The sequence below is a fragment of the Gossypium raimondii genome, chromosome 12 (genome assembly GCF_025698545.1).
Source record: "Gossypium raimondii isolate GPD5lz chromosome 12, ASM2569854v1, whole genome shotgun sequence".
In the NCBI taxonomy this organism is placed as follows: domain Eukaryota; kingdom Viridiplantae; phylum Streptophyta; class Magnoliopsida; order Malvales; family Malvaceae; genus Gossypium; species Gossypium raimondii.
Window position 1 is genome coordinate 17,327,490 of NC_068576.1, and position 17,032 is coordinate 17,344,521.

Sequence of the window (17,032 nt, forward strand, 5' to 3'; positions counted from 1 at the left end):
AACTTAAAGTTAACAGATAGTTAAAATATCCAATTAAATGAAAAAATAATAATTACTTTTTGGAAACTGTTGGAGGGCCTTAAATCTTAACAGCATGTTTAATACACCCCTAATCGGTGGGTCCCACCTAATCCCTCTCTATTCTGTCGTTTGGTACAATGTATTGCTAATACGCGTGTAATCCATTACTTTCCTAATCGGTGAAAACCAGCGATTTCTATCCCTCCTCTTTTGCCCAGATTAGCTACCGCTTCAGCAAACCGTCCCTGTTTTACCCTCCCCCGATCCCCTTTGTTTCTCTTCTGTTCCTTCTAGCTTCATCCGATTTATTTCCTTGTTTCTTTGCTTTTCTTTTTTGCCGATTTGCTCCCAGTTTATTTTCTTTGCATTTGTAACATGGGCATTTCCTTCCTTAGCTGTGAAACTGAAAAGTCTCTCTTACTTTCTCTCCCTCCCTCGAGTATCTTCTCTTCGCAGGCAAACAAACATAGCTCAATTTCTTTTCTTATTCCGAGTCTTGGTTATCAGGTAAGGCATATTCTCTTTTCTCCATTTCAGAAGCTTTAGAACAACAGCCTTTTCTTTTCTTTAATTCAGAATCTTGATTTTATTTTGAGACTATTCCAATTCCCTTTCTTTTCTTTTTAATGATGATTTACAACTGGGTTTTTTGTGAAACTGAAGGAACGGTGGTGGGTGTATTCTTTTTCTTATGCTGAAATTTTAGGGTTTTGTTCTCAATTTCAAGAATTTCTTTGATTTATCATTGTGTTTCTGGGTTTTGGATTAACAAGTTGATAAAGTGAACTAAACTCGGTAGGTTTCAAGATGAGATTGTCGATGGACCTTATCATGAAAACTGGAAATACTTTATATTTGATAAATATAATAGAGGGGACTGAAGTATATACACAATTGAGCTTATATATATTATTGTTTTTTTTTCTTTGTTCTCTTTTATCATATTGTTGATTGTTTTCTTGTCTTCTGCTTATAATAGCTAAGCGCTTCTTGTGGATTGTGAAGTGTGATATTTGTTTTTGGCTCTGTTGATGGTTAAATTATTCTTTATTCACGCAAAAGAGGAGCCTAGCCAACTACAATAAAAGCATCTGCGAAACTGATAGTAATCACAATAGAGAAGTATTCTGGATAAGTAATCACTACACTCAAACCCCAGTTGCAAGCAAGCATCTTGTTGGTATCATCCCTTTCAACTGTGGAGTCTTAGTCAAACTGCCTCTATGATTTTATTAAGAATAACTGAAAAAGTATTAATCTTCTTGCCATGAAGCCTAGAATTCCTCTCCACCAATAACTGAAGAAGTGTGATATTTGTTATTCCTTGATCAGAATTGTTCTTAAGATTATATCTAGGCTTTTGTTTCTTTGCATTTGGTTGTAGAACTCATGTCAGACATGAGTCAGGACATGATACACACACACATAAGGATTGACATATGCTTGCCAAAAACTTTCGACAGGTTGTGTCAGTCGATGTAAGGTTAAGGGAACTCATATATTTCTATTTTTGCAATTTTCAGGTGGAGGTAAGATTAAGGGAAGGAAGGGCTGTCAACATTCACATGTTTTGTGCTCGCAGGCCAGGTCTCTTGCTCTCCACCATGAGAGCTCTAGACAACCTTGGATTGGACATACAACAAGCTGTAATCAGCTGTTTTAATGGGTTTGCACTGGATGTTTTCCGAGCTGAGGTGCCCTTCTTTTTTCTCTTCATCTACTTCGTTGATTTCCATTTAAAATCAATTTTAATTTGCACATCTATCCAACAGATTTCAACTAAAATCTGTCTAACAATTTTTTATGAATGCGATTTCTTTCAAAGTCTAGCCAACTCTAGTGCAAAAAATAAAGCCATATAGAAAGCTATTTCTTCTGTTTAACACTTAAAACTACAAATGAAATGAGCCTTTATTGAAGAAATTCAGTTATTTTCTGTGCATCTTTGCTACACAGAACTGCTGTTGAAAAGAGCAGTTCAGTAAAAGGCAAGTTCAAATAATGGTATAGACCATGAGTCAGAAACCCTGAAATTGATGACTCTCTTCCCATTGTCCTTTTGTATATGAATAGCAGACTGGCTAGTTGCACTAGTTTGCACATAGATTAAAGTAAGAATCCTTGTTTAGTGGGATATATCCTAGGCAATTTTTTCTTTCTGCTCATACCTCTGAAGGTCAACTATGATGCTAATGGTTAATAATTGTTGATCTTTAGATCACTGAATTACTTGTGAGATGAATTTGTTAGGTATTTACTGCAAGTGATGAACAGAATTTATCGTGAGGTGTGTTTTCCTTAAAGTTTAGTTTCGGATCTGGTGATGCTGAACAAAGACAATATGAAAATTGGGAAATTGGAGCTATGCGAGTACCACAATTGTAGCTTTGTTAAACAAGCATTACAGTACCAGCTAATCTGGAAGTCTGCATATCATCTAAAAAATAGAAAAGTTGTAAGGTGTTTGGTTTGTTGGTGGATATTAATATTTGGATGAAGAATTCAGTAATTTTGATTTGGTGTTTGACAAATGACAGCAATGCAGGGAAGGCCAGGATGTATTGCCTGAGCAAATCAAAGCAGTACTTTTGGATTCAGCAGGGTTCCGTGGGATAATGTGAGGGTGAATGGTTGGCCTATTATGATGGTATTGGTATGAACAGAGGCAATAGTAAATGTTGATGTAAAGTAATTAGTTGCTTCTCATCCCAGTGGTGAAGCAAATTTTACAAGGTAGTGAGCTTTGTAGGTAGCGCAAGCAAGTAGGCAAACAATTGATTTCTTAGTTATTGTATCACTTGAGAATGAAGTTGATTCTGATGGAGGTTTTTATTTATTATATTTATTTTCTTTTTTCTTTTGGGTTAATATTCATACACCATACTCAAATCACACATGCATACACAGGGGAGTATAGATCTATTAATAAATTAAGGGTGTGTTTGTACAAAAAATTCCAGATCATCCAATTCAAATGATCGTTTTCTTTAGTTTACCTTCTGTTGCGCGATTGGAATGGGTCAGAAGATTTCTTTCTGACCATTAAAAATCAAAGTTCAAACTTTTTGATGTTGTAAAACTATATAACATATGGATTATGATGTAGAATTTCATTTTCATCTAACCTTTTCTTAATATAAGTTAATTATGTTTATGCGAATATAATTCTCAAGTTATATTTTGATTTTAGTAAATTCATATAAGAACATTTTATTATTAAGAATTTTATGAAATTTTATATCATTATTAAATTATATTTAATATTAATTATTTTAAATTGTATAAATTCATATAAGAAAATTATTATCAATAATTTTATGAAATTATATATTATTATTAAATTATATGTAATAATAATTATTTTAAATTATACAAATTCATATAAGATAATTTATTAGTTATAATTATTTTAAATTTTATAAAATCATATATTTTAATTAAAATATATTTAATATTAATCATTTCAAATTATCTTTTATAGTATCATATATTATGATTTGAGTAAATTCATATAAGAATATTAATTATTAAGAATTTTATTAAATTATATATTTTAATTATAATATATTTAATATATTTAATAATAATTATGTTTAAATATGATTAAATTATTTATTATTGATAATAATAATCTTATTAAAATTTAAATAACAATAACAATAATCATTTACCAAAATAAATTTATGCTAAGGGTATTCTAGTCATTTTAATTTTTTCCATTATGCTATTACACCTCTATTCCATTCAACCAAACACAAGATTACTATTACGCCTCTATTCCATTACATTCAACCAAACAATTGATTTGCTATTACACCTCTATTCCATTACACCTCTAATCCAATACACCTCTAATCCAATACAGCGAACCAAACGTGCCCTAAGTTTTTCAATTGAGTTTGAATTGATGCCGAAAACAAGGGATGATTTAGAAACAGTATTTGCCCCAATAAGAAACCCCAATAATAGTTATCTTTTCCTCAAAATTTTGTTTATAAATTAAGAGATCATTTCATTTCATCCATAACTAAAAACAAATGAATTCCAAAATCACATATGAAATTTAGTAAAAGAAATTTTGACTTGATTTAAATTTTACAAACAACAACTACCATTATTAATGGTATTATTCTAAATTTTCTTTTTTTTTTTCAGATAAAAAATTTATGCATATAATTATCAAAATTAAAGTGAAGTTTATATATCAAAGTTTGAAACAAAAAACATAAAACAAGTGATTGAAGTGTAGTTTCCGGTGAACTTCTCATTCTTCACATAATAATTAACTTTTTCATGCTTTGCCAATGAATTCCACGTCAAACAGGAGAACTGAATCTGGGGGTATAATGCATGAACCTGCAACACGTGCAATGCAAAATTCCTTATCCCATTGTTCCTTGCAACTTTGGTTTTGCCACAAAAAAAGCAAGGTTGAACAAATTGAATCCAAGGTCAAACCAATAAACTTCCGGTTTCAATCAATTAGTTGAATCAGCTGGTTTGAATTAAAATAATTTTAAATATTAAAAAACTTATTAATGTTAAATAAATTAACAAAAACATTTATTTTAGCACCAAACTGAATAGGCCTAGATCGAGTCAACTTATCAGTTCAGTCCGCAGTTCATCGGTGCAAATGAAAAAAAAAAAAAAAAAAACATTTTTTCTAAAAACTTTTGTTGGGGTCTAGGTTAAAGAAAGCAAGAAATTTCAATTACTAAATTTGTACGTAGTCCACTTCCAAGTTCTGTTTGCCTCTAATCCACTTTCGACCTATCATAGGGTGTGCTTGGTTGAGTGGAAATGTGGAGGAATGGGAAGAGGGAGTGAAAAAGTAGAAAGAAAATAAATTTTGAACATGCTTGGTTGGGAAGAAAAATGAGAGGAAAGAAAATAGGAGAGGTTATCGTTTTTCATCCTAATACATAAAAACTAATCCTTTTAAATTCGAAGATGAGAGGAGAGAAAATAAGATATGTATATGTTAGTTCAAAACTATGTATTTTTCAAATGTTTTATTCTCTTTCCTTTCATTTTACAACTCACCAAGCAATGGATAGAAAGAAAATTGCATTCTATGGAAAGAAAAATTATGTTCTGCTTCCTTCTAGTTTTCTACCCCTTCAATTTTCCATTGTTCTAATTTTCTTTCCACTCTACCAAGCAAAGTTGATGATAAAAGGGTACTCTTGTAAGAAAACAAAGGTAAATTTTTACTTCTTAACCTATATGGTTCAACAAGCAAAAATAGATGTGAAGGCAGACTTTAACTTAGTTGACTAATAGAGTTATGAGGTGGCATGCGGCAAGTCAAAGAATTTAATTCTAGTCTATCACCCTTTTTCTATCCTCAGAATGCAGATTCTTGTGTATATAAATAAAAAAGTGTAGAAAACTGCTTTAGTTGCTTACCTCCTTTACAGCCTGCACCTCTCACACCATATCCGAGCTCTGGTGGAAGCCTTAATGTTCGTTTCCCACCTAAATTATGTTGAAAAATAATGAAAATATTTCATCTAAATAATTGCTACTATTAGTATTAATTTATTATAGTGAATTAATAATAAGATTAAGCTTTATATCTCATACCAGCAAGCATAGGAGGAACTCCATCACCACCTAAAATACCTTGGTCCCAGCCTTTGATCACCTGTGGCAAATCCCATGAAATACCTTAATATTCATCTTTTTTCTTTTTTGTCGATTCTATAAAATTGGAACCATAAATAAAAGCTTAACATGGCTACTGTTGTCGGATGACCTGCAAAATTTGAGAATTTTTCAATTTTTTTTAGGGAAAACAAGTGAAAGAAGAGAAGAATGGAAGTACCTCACCAACGCCAACACGAAATGTAAGAGGCTTTCCACGATTATAGCTGCTATCAAACACTTTCCCATTCTCCAATCTCCCTACATAATGTGCCTTTTTTTTTTTTTTTTGCAAATTAAATTCGATAAGATTTTACTTTGAACTTATGTTTTCCAGACTCAAGAAAACTGTAGATCAGATAAAAATATATTCAATACGACTCTATTCCATCCTTTTTAATTCTTTTTAATATATTTGAACAATCATACTTTCATACTCATTCACTATTAGAAAATATGAAATGCCAAGAGTAATATAGCTCCAACCTATGCACTTCATGTTGTTAAATCATTTCCCTATAATTATCATCTTCTACGTACCATCAAATAGGAGAAATGGTGCTGAAAGGATTGCTTATATGAGCATATTGCATCTTATATGGAATTTAAAACTTCCTATGAAAGTTATTATGTTCCTACGGAAATTCTTAATAATTCTCTCCTTGTAAAGCTAAAATTAAGAGGACCCCTACATCTGAGGCATTTTGATCTTTCTGTTACAAGCACGAGGAAACTCTGGCCCCTGTCTTTCTTCAGTGCAAATTTGCTAGGGTAGTCTAGTTCGGGATGGATTCAGGACTACAGACCAGTGACGTTGTGGCCGATAGTTTCCAGGATTGGTTGATTAATTGGATTAATACTACAAGCTCTAGACACTTAGAAGAGACCAGAATTGTGCGGCGCATTGCACTGACGTGGCGGTGAATTTGGCTTGCTAGAAATCAGAATACTTCTCATGGCCAAATTTCTAACCATGTGTCTACTATTTTGCAGGCTAAGCAATTTATCTCGCACTGTGTTAAGGCTTTTGAGTCAAATGAGGCAGGTCAAAGGAAGTGGCCAAGAGTAATTCTTGTGTTTGTTTGTGACAAAATTTGCAACTATAAAAACCAGTATGTAATTTAAGCTTCATTTGAAACCATGATGGGAAGATACACCAGAGCACGTTAAGCTAGTTTAAAGTCGACTTATAAGTGAAAGGCCTAAGCATGACAAGAATATAAGATTATAGGAAAAATGAGACTTAACCATTTTCATATATATATATACATAAAATTGAGTACACCAAGTACTTGTGTATTATAATACTTGAATTAGAAGGAATATAACACATAAAACTTGAATTTTTATGCTAACCTTTATCAGCTGCCCTTTAACAGCCTCAGGGCCTTTCCCTACAACTTTATCACAGAAGGCCAAGCCTGAAGGACTAACAGTCAATTCACAAGCCGCTGGGGCTACTTCAACAGCTGCACCACTGGGACAAGGTTGTGGCAGCAACTGCAACAAAACATCAGCAATCCCAACATATAAACCAAGGCCAACCCCTTCTCTCCTCTTCAATAACACTATGCCTTTCTCATTTTGTTGCTCAACAATGCCTATTGAACCCATTTTTGGCTTCGTTTTTGACCATCTAATCAGTGGGTTTTCCACATTCTTGTTTAGGATTTTAGGGTTGGGGATTTTGGGGATGTAAGTTCCTGCTGAAAATGGCAGCGACTTCATTTTCACTGACCACAATTTTTCTCGGGAAAATAGGGGATAAGCTTCCACCAACGTAGTTGAAAGAGATTAAAGATGGGGGATTTCCATTTGTCTACATGCTCTCACCATAGGATAAATATATTTATATAAATAATTTGATAATTTTTTATTGGTAAACTACACCAACTGTCCCTAAATTATGTTTAAAATTACATTTCGGTCATTAAACTTTCAAGAGTTAGATAATAGTCACTAACATTATCAAAGTGTTATATTTTTGTCACTCTGTAGTCTGTTGTTAGCTTCTATTAAAAAAGTAACGTCCCACCCTTAAGTCAAAAGGTTAATAGCTAATTTGAAGCTCTAGTTAAAATCATTTTGATATTTTAAAATTTTCCTAACAATAAATGTAAAAATTAAAAAAATCTTACACTAAAATTATTAGAAAATCTATAAAATAATAATTTTAAAAATATAAAATATATAAATGTGTATAATCTAAAAAATCTTAAAAGTAAAACTAAAAAATTAAATTAATATTTCTTGCAAATTTTATTATATAAAAATCTTAAAATTTTCTAACTAAATTTCATAATTTGTTTTCCACCCATTGATGAACACCTTTAATCACATCAACAACTTCATGTTGATTTATTAGAAATTGCTTTGCAATTTTTTTCTCAAAGCTTTAAAAGCCCTAATAAAATGCATTTCAATACAAGATTCAGATTTCACTATTAGACCGATTGTTGTTGCTCGAATTTTCAAGAAATAAAATCTAAGCTTGTAGCATTGCTTTCATTCTTGAGAATAGTAAAAACTTCTACCATCAACGATCTATCTGCAAAATTTTCATGATAATTATGGAAAAAAAGAAAAGAAAAGAGAAAGAATTATGAAAAAAGAGGGAAAAAGACGAGCAAAATGTTCTATTATATTGTTCGGAATCTTTGATAAGTTTTAATCTTTTGAAATTTGAGATTTTTCCCTTTTATTTATAATACAAAGTACATACTTCTTTTCTAAACTCATCATTTATTTTTATAATTCCAATTACTAGATTGATTGGGCTTTTAAGTAACTTTCTGTTTTGGAATTTTAGATTTTTAAACTTATAATACAAAGTGCTCCTTCTCCAAACTCACCATTTCTTCTCTCAAATTTCAAGGCAATATTTTACTTTCAGCTATAAATAATATATATATATTTTATATTTTAATAATTTAGGAAGAGCAGAGCCAACGCCAATCTACATACAAAAATGCAAAGAAAGATGAAAATAAAGATGGTGTAAAGCAATAAAGCAAATGAAAAATGAGTAAGATCAAAGTGAATGGCTATTTAAATTTTTTTTGTGAAATATTAAAGAAAATGATTTTGATGAGATTGGATGCAGAAAATTTAACTACAAAATTCTTGAGTTTTCCTTACTGCACTTGATTTTTATATGAATCTTTTATTTATTTTAAAGACATTTTAAATTTTTTACACTTATTGTTAATCAATTTTTATAATATCAAAATGATTTGTTAACTATAGTTCAGTGACCAAATTATCTATTACACCTTTGAATTAAGGTGCATTTTACTTTTTAACAGAAGTTAACAATCAAGTGACAAAATGTAAAAATTAATAACATTAGTGACTATTACGTAACTTTTGAAAGTTAGGTGATCAAAGTGTAATTTTAAACAATGTTTAGGAAATTGGTGTAATTTATCCTTTTTATTGCATGACACCTTTAGAGTATAATATTTTTTAGGGTAAACTATACCCTTAGTCACTAAACTAAAAAATTACAATTTGGTTATTCAACTATTTAAAACTTTTATTTAAGTCATTTGGATTGTTAAAATCAATGCATTTATAACAGAATTTTAGTATCTTATTTCGAAGAAAGAAAATTAATTATGCAAAATTATAGAATAAAATGTGCATGAAAAAAAGTAAGAAAAAGATTTTCAAATGTTGAATAACTAGAGGCAAACCGATAAATATTTATAAAATATTTAAATTCTTAATTGATTTGATGTTACGAGTTAATTAAGCACTTGAATCGTTGAAAAATAATTAAAATGCTCACGTATATACAAAATATCTATTTATACTTACTATTTATAAACTCTTTGTTGAGTTAGTGTTACAAATCAACCGAACACCGATCAATTTGAAAATGGTTAAAATATCTTCATACATACAAAATAAGTTATATTACTATAATAGTGTTTTTGTCTTTTTATTTTCTATATAAAACAGTAAAACTTGCATAAAATGAATTTTAAATCTTTAATTTTATCATTTTAATAAAAGTTTCAGATCTTTAATTTTATCATTTTAATAAAAGTTCCATTTGATGTTTAAATATTACATTGTGGTGTGTCATAATCTTAATATTAAAATTAGGACAATATATGAAATTTTTTATATTTGAATAAAAAATTATAAACTTTTATATATGTCTCTTTTTTTTTAACATTAATATCATTATAGGTTCTTATCATATCTTATCTTTTTGATACAATGCCTAGAACTACCCATAGCCCCTTCCCTAACCCTTAAATAGGAGGATAATACGCTTCATATCACTCGAATCTACATCCTCCCATATTAACAACAATGTCAATATCAATTAAACTAAAACTCAATCAACACTTTTTATACATGTCTTAAATAACAAACTTAATAATGAAAAACTGTTAGTGCTAAAAAATCAAGTATTTTATGAAGTCATACAAATAACATCAAAATTAAAGCAAATAGAAAAAACAAAATATATATATATATATATATATATATATATATATATTAAAGATTTGGTAAACGTTTAAACTCAATATTCTAATGCATCAAGGCAGTCAGCCTATTTATATTATTGAAGTTGAATCTATAAGATTATGAAGTAAACTAAACTATAAGTAATTTAATATAATTGATTAACAACTTATTTATAGAAGGAAAGTGTATTAAATTAGAATTAGGAAAGATTAATCTAGATTTTGGCCTCAATTAGGTAATTAGACCAACTTTTTATTTTTATTTTTATTTTGTTCATTTTGACATTTGATTTTGATAATTAAATTCATTTGATTCTTTATTAGAGTAACAGTCTAACTGACTTAGTTAGTTTCAGGTGTAATGCAATTACTAAGTAGTTAGTGTTAGTTGTTGTTTCTAGCCTTATATAAATGTGTATAACTTGGATAATAAAAGGGCGGTTAATGAACCTCTCAATTCTTGAAATTCTAATATGGTATCATAATGTATTTTTTGTGTTTTTCATTGATTGTTGAGTCGACGATGGAGTCAGCTGAAAATTTTCTTAATCTGTTTGCCTTTGCATCTTAGAAGGTGGCAATTCCTGTTGACAATGGAAACTTCTTGGCATGGAAGCAGCATGTTTTATTGGTGATTAAGACTCATTGGTTGCAGTCGTTTGTTGATGGAACTGTTGTTATACCACTGCGAGAAGTGGTTGATGCTGATGGCGTGTCCAATGAGAATTCGGTGTATGTTCAAGACAAGCAACAGGATTCAATGTTGGCAGCGTGGCTTCTCTCGACTGTAAGTGCTTCCCTTCATAATCAATTAGTTAGGAGTTCTGGTTCTTCTTTTGAGTTATGGGAGGCCCTCATGCGTCTTTTTGGGAGTCATTCGACTATTAAGGCTATGTGATATAGGTATTTACTTCATAATCTTAAAAAAAAAAAGACTTTTCAATGTCTGTTTATCTTGCTAAGATTAAATATCTCCATGATTCTTTGACGGGGTGCAGTCAGAGTGTTTCCTTGGAGGAGAAACAATCAGCCATCCTCAATGGCCTTCCACCAGAGTTCGATCACGTGGTTTCAATTATAACCACAAGCAAGATTCCATTTAATCTTCAGGGCATTACGACGGTTCTTTTGGACGCTGAAGCTCGGCAACAAGGGCATCTATCTTAGAATTTATTTTCGGCAAGTCTTGTTGTAGCAAGCATGTTGGAAAAATGAGTTTGGAAAATGCAGCGGAAAATAAATTTAGGGAAAAATCAGAGTTTTAAATTTTTTTTCAAAACAAGATCTTGATTGTGATATCTAAAGTAATAAACACTTAATTCGATTCGTCTAGGATGAGCGCTTTGATCGAGTAGTCTTCTCCACTATCCTCAAGCTCATGTCTGTCGAGTGTGGGCTCGCTTCGAATCAGAAAATTTTTCATAAAAATTACCAGTGGGGTAATTTTACAATTTATCTAAATTTTTGGGTCAAGTTATAAATCAAAAAAATATCTCTAGAAATTTTTTGGAATAATCTCTTCAGAGAATTTTCTCTTTACAACTTTCTCTTAAATTCAAGTGTGTAAATAATGACCCAATGTTGTCTTTATATAGAGAGAATTTAGAGAGTTCAACTATGATTAAACTTAATCACTTTAAAATTAAATTAAATTTAATAATAAGATAATCACTTTATTATTAAGTTAATAAAATACTATTAAGATAAGTATTAAATTTAATTTAATATTAAACTATGAAAATAATATTATTTTTAGAATAATTAATCTGAAATCAAATTCTCTAGTAAAGTCCTAATAGGAGTGTAACCCTTCCATTGCTCAATCACCAATGACCAACTGCCGCCGGCCACCGGAACGCTGCCGTCGTAGCCACCAACACTGTTGCGTCCGGTAATGCAGGTGCGACAACCTTACAGAACCCAAGCCGGTTCGGCTATTGCTGGTTCGATCCAGGTCAAGGACGACCCGGCCAGTCCGATCTAGTAATCGGTTGCACCGTCAGCCCGGTTTCACATATTGGGCTCGACTCGACTAGTTTTTGGGTCTTGGTCTCAATTTTGGGCTCCTGGGCACAATTTACGATCTCAGGTCCAATTATTAAGTTCAATTACCTATTGGGCCAATTGTCTAACTTGAAAATTAATTTAAAAAAATATCATATTGTTATGAATAATTTATTAAGTGGATATCCATTAAGATTTAGATAAGTTTTGATATACTTTAAATTCTAATAGTCATTAGAAGTAGATCTCTACTTATACTTATTATGCCTATAAATAGAGACTTTGGAGAAACATTGTAAATATATCAATTGATCAATAAAAATACGCTTTCTCTTTTGCTCTCCCATTTTATTGTATAACACGTTATCAACACAGTTCTCTTTTAATTGTTTTTCTTCATAAGTCACAAAAATATCCCAAAATTTGCTATTGTCGATTGCATCCTAGAGTTGCTGCTATTTTAATTAAAGTTTGCACACTATGAGTAATCATTAAAGCCTTTAGCCACTCATGTATACATAAATCTCTAAATTTTTTATACCATTTTATACAAAGATATTTATATAATCCTTACGTGGGTGATGACGATGATATTAAAGATCTGCTGGTATATCTTACTATCATTTATTTATTATATCATGTTTATTATAATTGGAGACTAATTATGACAACATGAATAGATAGATTTTGATTTGAAATCACGCATATTTGCGATGGTGATTATGAAATAAAGAAATTTTTGGAACAGTTATAAGTTCGTCCTAGTAAATCTATTGCATTCCCAAGTGAGCGTAAAAGAAAGTATAAACCAATATTATTCCAATATTTGGTAGTACAAATTTAGTTAAAAGTTCCGAAGAGCTAATATATTAATATCTTGTGATGGTTAATCCATTGGTTTTAAAAGATATTTATAATGGATCTCAATTAAGATTGTGAATGAGGAAAAGATTATCTTTAATATGAATCAAAAGACGATTGAGTTATTGATTACTCTTGTTATTAAATTGAATTGGTATTACTATCTTTGTAATATTCTTTAGTCATCATCCTATTAATGGATTAAAAGTAAAATATTTGACCGTGAAAGATTTTCTTATGAGCAATAGTATATGGTAATTCTATCTCAAGTTACGGTTGAATGCACTTGAAGTTGCAAGTTTTTTTATTAAAAAAAAGTGAGTATAACTTTACATTATTTAGAATAAGTTCTCAATTAAAATTATGTGGAAAAATATTACTGATGAGAACTTGCAAGAGAAAAAACTTATGTATGAAAAGTCATTGGTTATGTACCTGTTGTACACCTAGAAAAGAAGATCCACTCTCAAAGTTTGCTATTAATTTTTTTTTTTGGATATTTGAAGATTTTGGCGTATTCCCTGAAGCAAATATTGTATATAATTGTTTGGAAATAATATTTATCTTGTTAACTTAGTGGCATTATAAACTTCACATTGATTTAGACATTTCCGGTAGTAAATGTCACAATAGTACTTATATGTGGATATAAAGTAAAAGGAACGACAGTAAAATTATCAATTTTTCACAATTTACATTGACATTATTAGTACAATTGAAATTTATGTTAAAGTAAACCAGAAGTTTACTGATACAAATACATTTACTACTTGGCATGACCAGTTAGACCATCCTGGATCATATATGATTCTAAAATTAATTGAGAATTCATATGGACATTCATTAATGAACCAGAATATTCTTTAATTTAAAGAATTCTTATTTGTTGCTTGTTCTCAATGAAAATTGGTTGTTAGAAACTCACTAGCTAAAGTTGAGATTTAATGTCTTGCATTTCTGAAATGAATATGGGTCCATTCATCCACCACGTGGATGGTTTTGATATTATATGATTTTGGTAGATGCATCTACAAAATAATCACATGTGTTACCAACTTGCAACCTATCGTTTGCAAGATTGCTTGTTTAAATAATTAACTTCAGATCATGCAATTAAGACAATTCATCCGAACTCCCTAAACGGTAACTCTATCAGATTTGCTAGAAATATGGCCCCTTGCACTTCTAACGGAACATTCCTATAAAGTTTATTAACCCGAATAGACTGCCCGAGCAGACAAAGTATAGCAATATCACCAGAAGTGCTCTCAACAGAAATCCTCAGGTTTTCTGAAACAGTACTAGCTACATAGAAGTGTGTAGAACCTATGTCTATCAGAGCAGTATAAGGTATATCAAAAATAAATAACGTATCGATGATAACATTGTGAGCATCTCTATCCTCTCGACGTCGAGTAGTATGAACCAATGCAGGCTGCCTCACCTCTGTCTGATTAGCACCTCTGCCCGGTGCTCTCTGCCGACAACCCATACCATTACCACCTCTAGTCGTTCTATAGCCCTTAGGGGGCTGCTGAACTGCCCTCTGAGGTTGTCCAGAACTAGGTCCTAAAGCTTGCATCTGATCTGCCCGCTATGGACAGTCTCTAATACGATGCTCCAAAGACCCAAACCTCAGAAAAGCCCCTATCCTACTCCAACAGTTGCCTAGATAGTGCCTACCACAATCTCCACATGGCTGAGTCCCAGCAAGAGCAACAAGAACCCCCACTCTATCCGGCCCATCAGGTCTAGCCTTTTTCTTAGGCCTCTGAACAGAATTAGAGGGCTCCGACTCCCTTTTATTCTTGCCTCGCTCACAGTCCCTATTTTGGCGCTCTACGCACTTAACATCTCCGGCGATCTTCGCCTTATCTATCAGAATTGTGAACTCTCGCTCCCTCTATGGAGCAATCAATACCCTCAAATAATCTCTCAGACTGTCCTAAAACTTGACACATTTCTCGTACTCAGACGCCACCATGCCTCAAGCGTAGCAGCTCAACCTCAGAAACTCGGGCTCATACTCGGCCTTCGATCTATCACCTTGCATGAGATTCACGAAATCACGCTACGAGCATCTACATAGCTCGCACCCACATACTTTCCCTGAAAGGCAGTCTTGAAGAAGTCCTAGTTCAAACGATCAGGCTGAGTACCCTTCTCAATCGATAACCACCACTGATATGCCTCATCGTGAAGCAAAGAGATGGCACCCTTAAGTTTTTGATCAGGAGCACAGTCGATATCATTCATAATCCTCTCAATGGCCTCCAACTAATACTCGACCACAGTAGGGGTGACTCTTGTGACACCCCTAAACAGTTCAGCACCATTGGATTGGAGTTGCTCAGTTATCGACCCACGGCCCCCATTTTTAGAATGGGGTCCATTGACCCTCTCCAATATCCTCAACATGGCTTGGGACAGTGCATTGTCCCCAGCCAAATGGCTTTCAGACCCAGTGTCAGTAGCAGGCGAAACTGGTGTGTCACTCGTATCTAAGTATGGCATACTGTCCAAAGAGGAAGACCCAGCTTGAGCCCCCTACGGCCTCTACCACAACCATGAATACCACGTCCGTGAGTTCCATGGCCGCTCATCATAAATTTTAAATTTTATCTACATTATAAATTTGTATGCATCAGTTCTAGTATTTATTAGCAAGTATTTTATGTGTAACTTAACAGAAGTTCAAAAATTTTTACAGAGGTTTCAGTCTCTAACTATTTCAGTACAGTTTCAAAAAGTACCAACTACAGTGTTTTTAGAATATTCTATCTAAAATAAAGAAATACTTACAAGATTGACGCAGGAGGCTCGGTGTACCACATAATTTCTTGAAATTATCCAATTTACTTAAACACCAGTTCTTTTTGAAACACAATTTTGGAATCCAAAATTTCACACCCCGAGTTTTGTAACCTAGCTTTGATACCACTAAATGTAACACCCCAAACCCGGCCTAGATGTTATGGCCGAATCCGAAGATATCATAAAGATGGGTTTTGAAAACAGAGTCGTTTCGATAAAATATTCCAGCTTAATAACTCAAATTCATTTTATATCTATTGTCGAAAACGTTATTTAATTGATTTGTTTGCCAAAATGTGGTTTACAACGGAAGTTATAATAAACGTGATTTCTTATAATCCCATTTGTAAGTTTGGAAACCCTCTGTTTTAGTAAAAAACCATGTTTTAGGTAACCGTAGCAAATAAAGTATTAATTAAAAATCCAAATCCCAAAAATTAAACCGAACAGTCCGGAGAGTCCAAATAATACAAAACTCCCATAAATAATTCTTAAATAATTCAAACCTTTATTTAAAGTCAGTTCATAAACTACTGGTCATCGCGAGACATCGTCGCTCCGATCTGCCTAATTTTGTGGATTACGTGAATAAAAAAAACAAACATATGTAAGTTTTCGTAAACTTAGTGTGTAACCCAACAGAATTAGACATACAATACATTCAAAAATCACATATACAGTCATATTCAGATTCGGACCTAAGTCCGTTACAGATACAGATAACAAAATCAAATATGCAGAATCCTACCCCCATCCTCTACACACCATCTTCGATCATCCCAACACACCATGTGGGGTTAAAAACACCCACCCATCCTTACACACCATATTGTGTCATTACGACACATATAAGATAATATGCAGCCAAGCTGCCAGAATATAGGCGATGATGGCCATACTGAACACTTCCTCCACATATAGAAATCCCACCCCAATCAGATATATATATTTATAATTATCATGCTTACATGTTCATATACAGATATTAAATAAATATGCATTAGAATAATCAAACATGCACAACAGTGTCCTACTTAGAGCAGAAGAATATCAAACTATTAGATCACATAGTTTTAGGGTTTGGTTAGCCCTTACCGACCCTACGGTAGCCCACAGTCAATCGGAATGACTTGTGCGACACTAGGAAAAATTTTAGAATTATAGGCCCACATGCCCGTGTGGGCTAGATGCCCAGATTGGCC

At 32.1% G+C, this 17,032-nt stretch overlaps 2 protein-coding genes across 9 annotated transcripts; one reads left to right on the forward strand and one right to left on the reverse strand.

Moving 5' to 3' along the window:
• Positions 1-66: 66 nt before the first annotated feature.
• On the forward strand, positions 67-2,889 carry LOC105763445 (transcription factor SCREAM2). Of its 8 annotated transcripts, none has more exons than XR_008191637.1 (4): positions 67-528; positions 1,001-1,201; positions 1,545-1,715; positions 2,272-2,889. XR_008191637.1 is itself a non-coding variant. In XM_012581685.2 (3 exons), the coding sequence occupies exons 1-3, from the start codon at positions 397-399 to the stop codon at positions 2,588-2,590; spliced, it is 327 nt and encodes a 108-aa protein (XP_012437139.1). In that variant the 5' UTR covers positions 129-396; the 3' UTR covers positions 2,591-2,889. The 8 variants fall into 8 exon arrangements, 3 of the variants coding, with proteins under 3 accessions (XP_012437139.1, XP_052480617.1, XP_012437138.1); XR_008191634.1 differs by lacking the exon at positions 1,001-1,201 and having other exon boundaries at positions 136-528; positions 2,272-2,481; positions 2,559-2,889; XR_008191635.1 differs by lacking the exon at positions 1,001-1,201 and having other exon boundaries at positions 136-528; positions 2,272-2,481; positions 2,567-2,889.
• A 1,194-nt stretch (positions 2,890-4,083) lies between these two features.
• Positions 4,084-7,493, reverse strand: LOC105763446 (peptidyl-prolyl cis-trans isomerase FKBP13, chloroplastic). The gene is made up of 5 exons (XM_012581686.2): positions 7,027-7,493; positions 5,852-5,944; positions 5,611-5,671; positions 5,434-5,502; positions 4,084-4,377 (listed from the first exon to the last, which is right to left on the reverse strand). Exons 1-5 carry the CDS (start codon positions 7,396-7,398, stop codon positions 4,313-4,315), a joined length of 660 nt encoding a protein of 219 aa, XP_012437140.1. The 5' UTR covers positions 7,399-7,493; the 3' UTR covers positions 4,084-4,312.
• Between the last annotated feature and the right edge of the window lie 9,539 nt (positions 7,494-17,032).

Coding starts and splice junctions, on each gene's coding strand:
- LOC105763445 (XM_012581684.2), top strand. CDS start 397: ATGGGCATTTCCTTCCTTAGCTGTGAAACTGAAAAGTCTCTCTTACTT. Junction 529..1,544: donor TTCCGAGTCTTGGTTATCAG/GTAAGGCATATT, acceptor TGCAATTTTCAG/GTGGAGGTAAGATTAAGGGA. Junction 1,716..2,558: donor TGGATGTTTTCCGAGCTGAG/GTGCCCTTCTTT, acceptor GACAAATGACAG/CAATGCAGGGAAGGCCAGGA.
- LOC105763446 (XM_012581686.2), bottom strand. CDS start 7,398: ATGAAGTCGCTGCCATTTTCAGCAGGAACTTACATCCCCAAAATCCCC. Junction 5,503..5,610: donor AGTTCCTCCTATGCTTGCTG/GTATGAGATATA, acceptor AACATAATTTAG/GTGGGAAACGAACATTAAGG. Junction 4,378..5,433: donor AGGTGCAGGCTGTAAAGGAG/GTAAGCAACTAA, acceptor CACGTGTTGCAG/GTTCATGCATTATACCCCCA.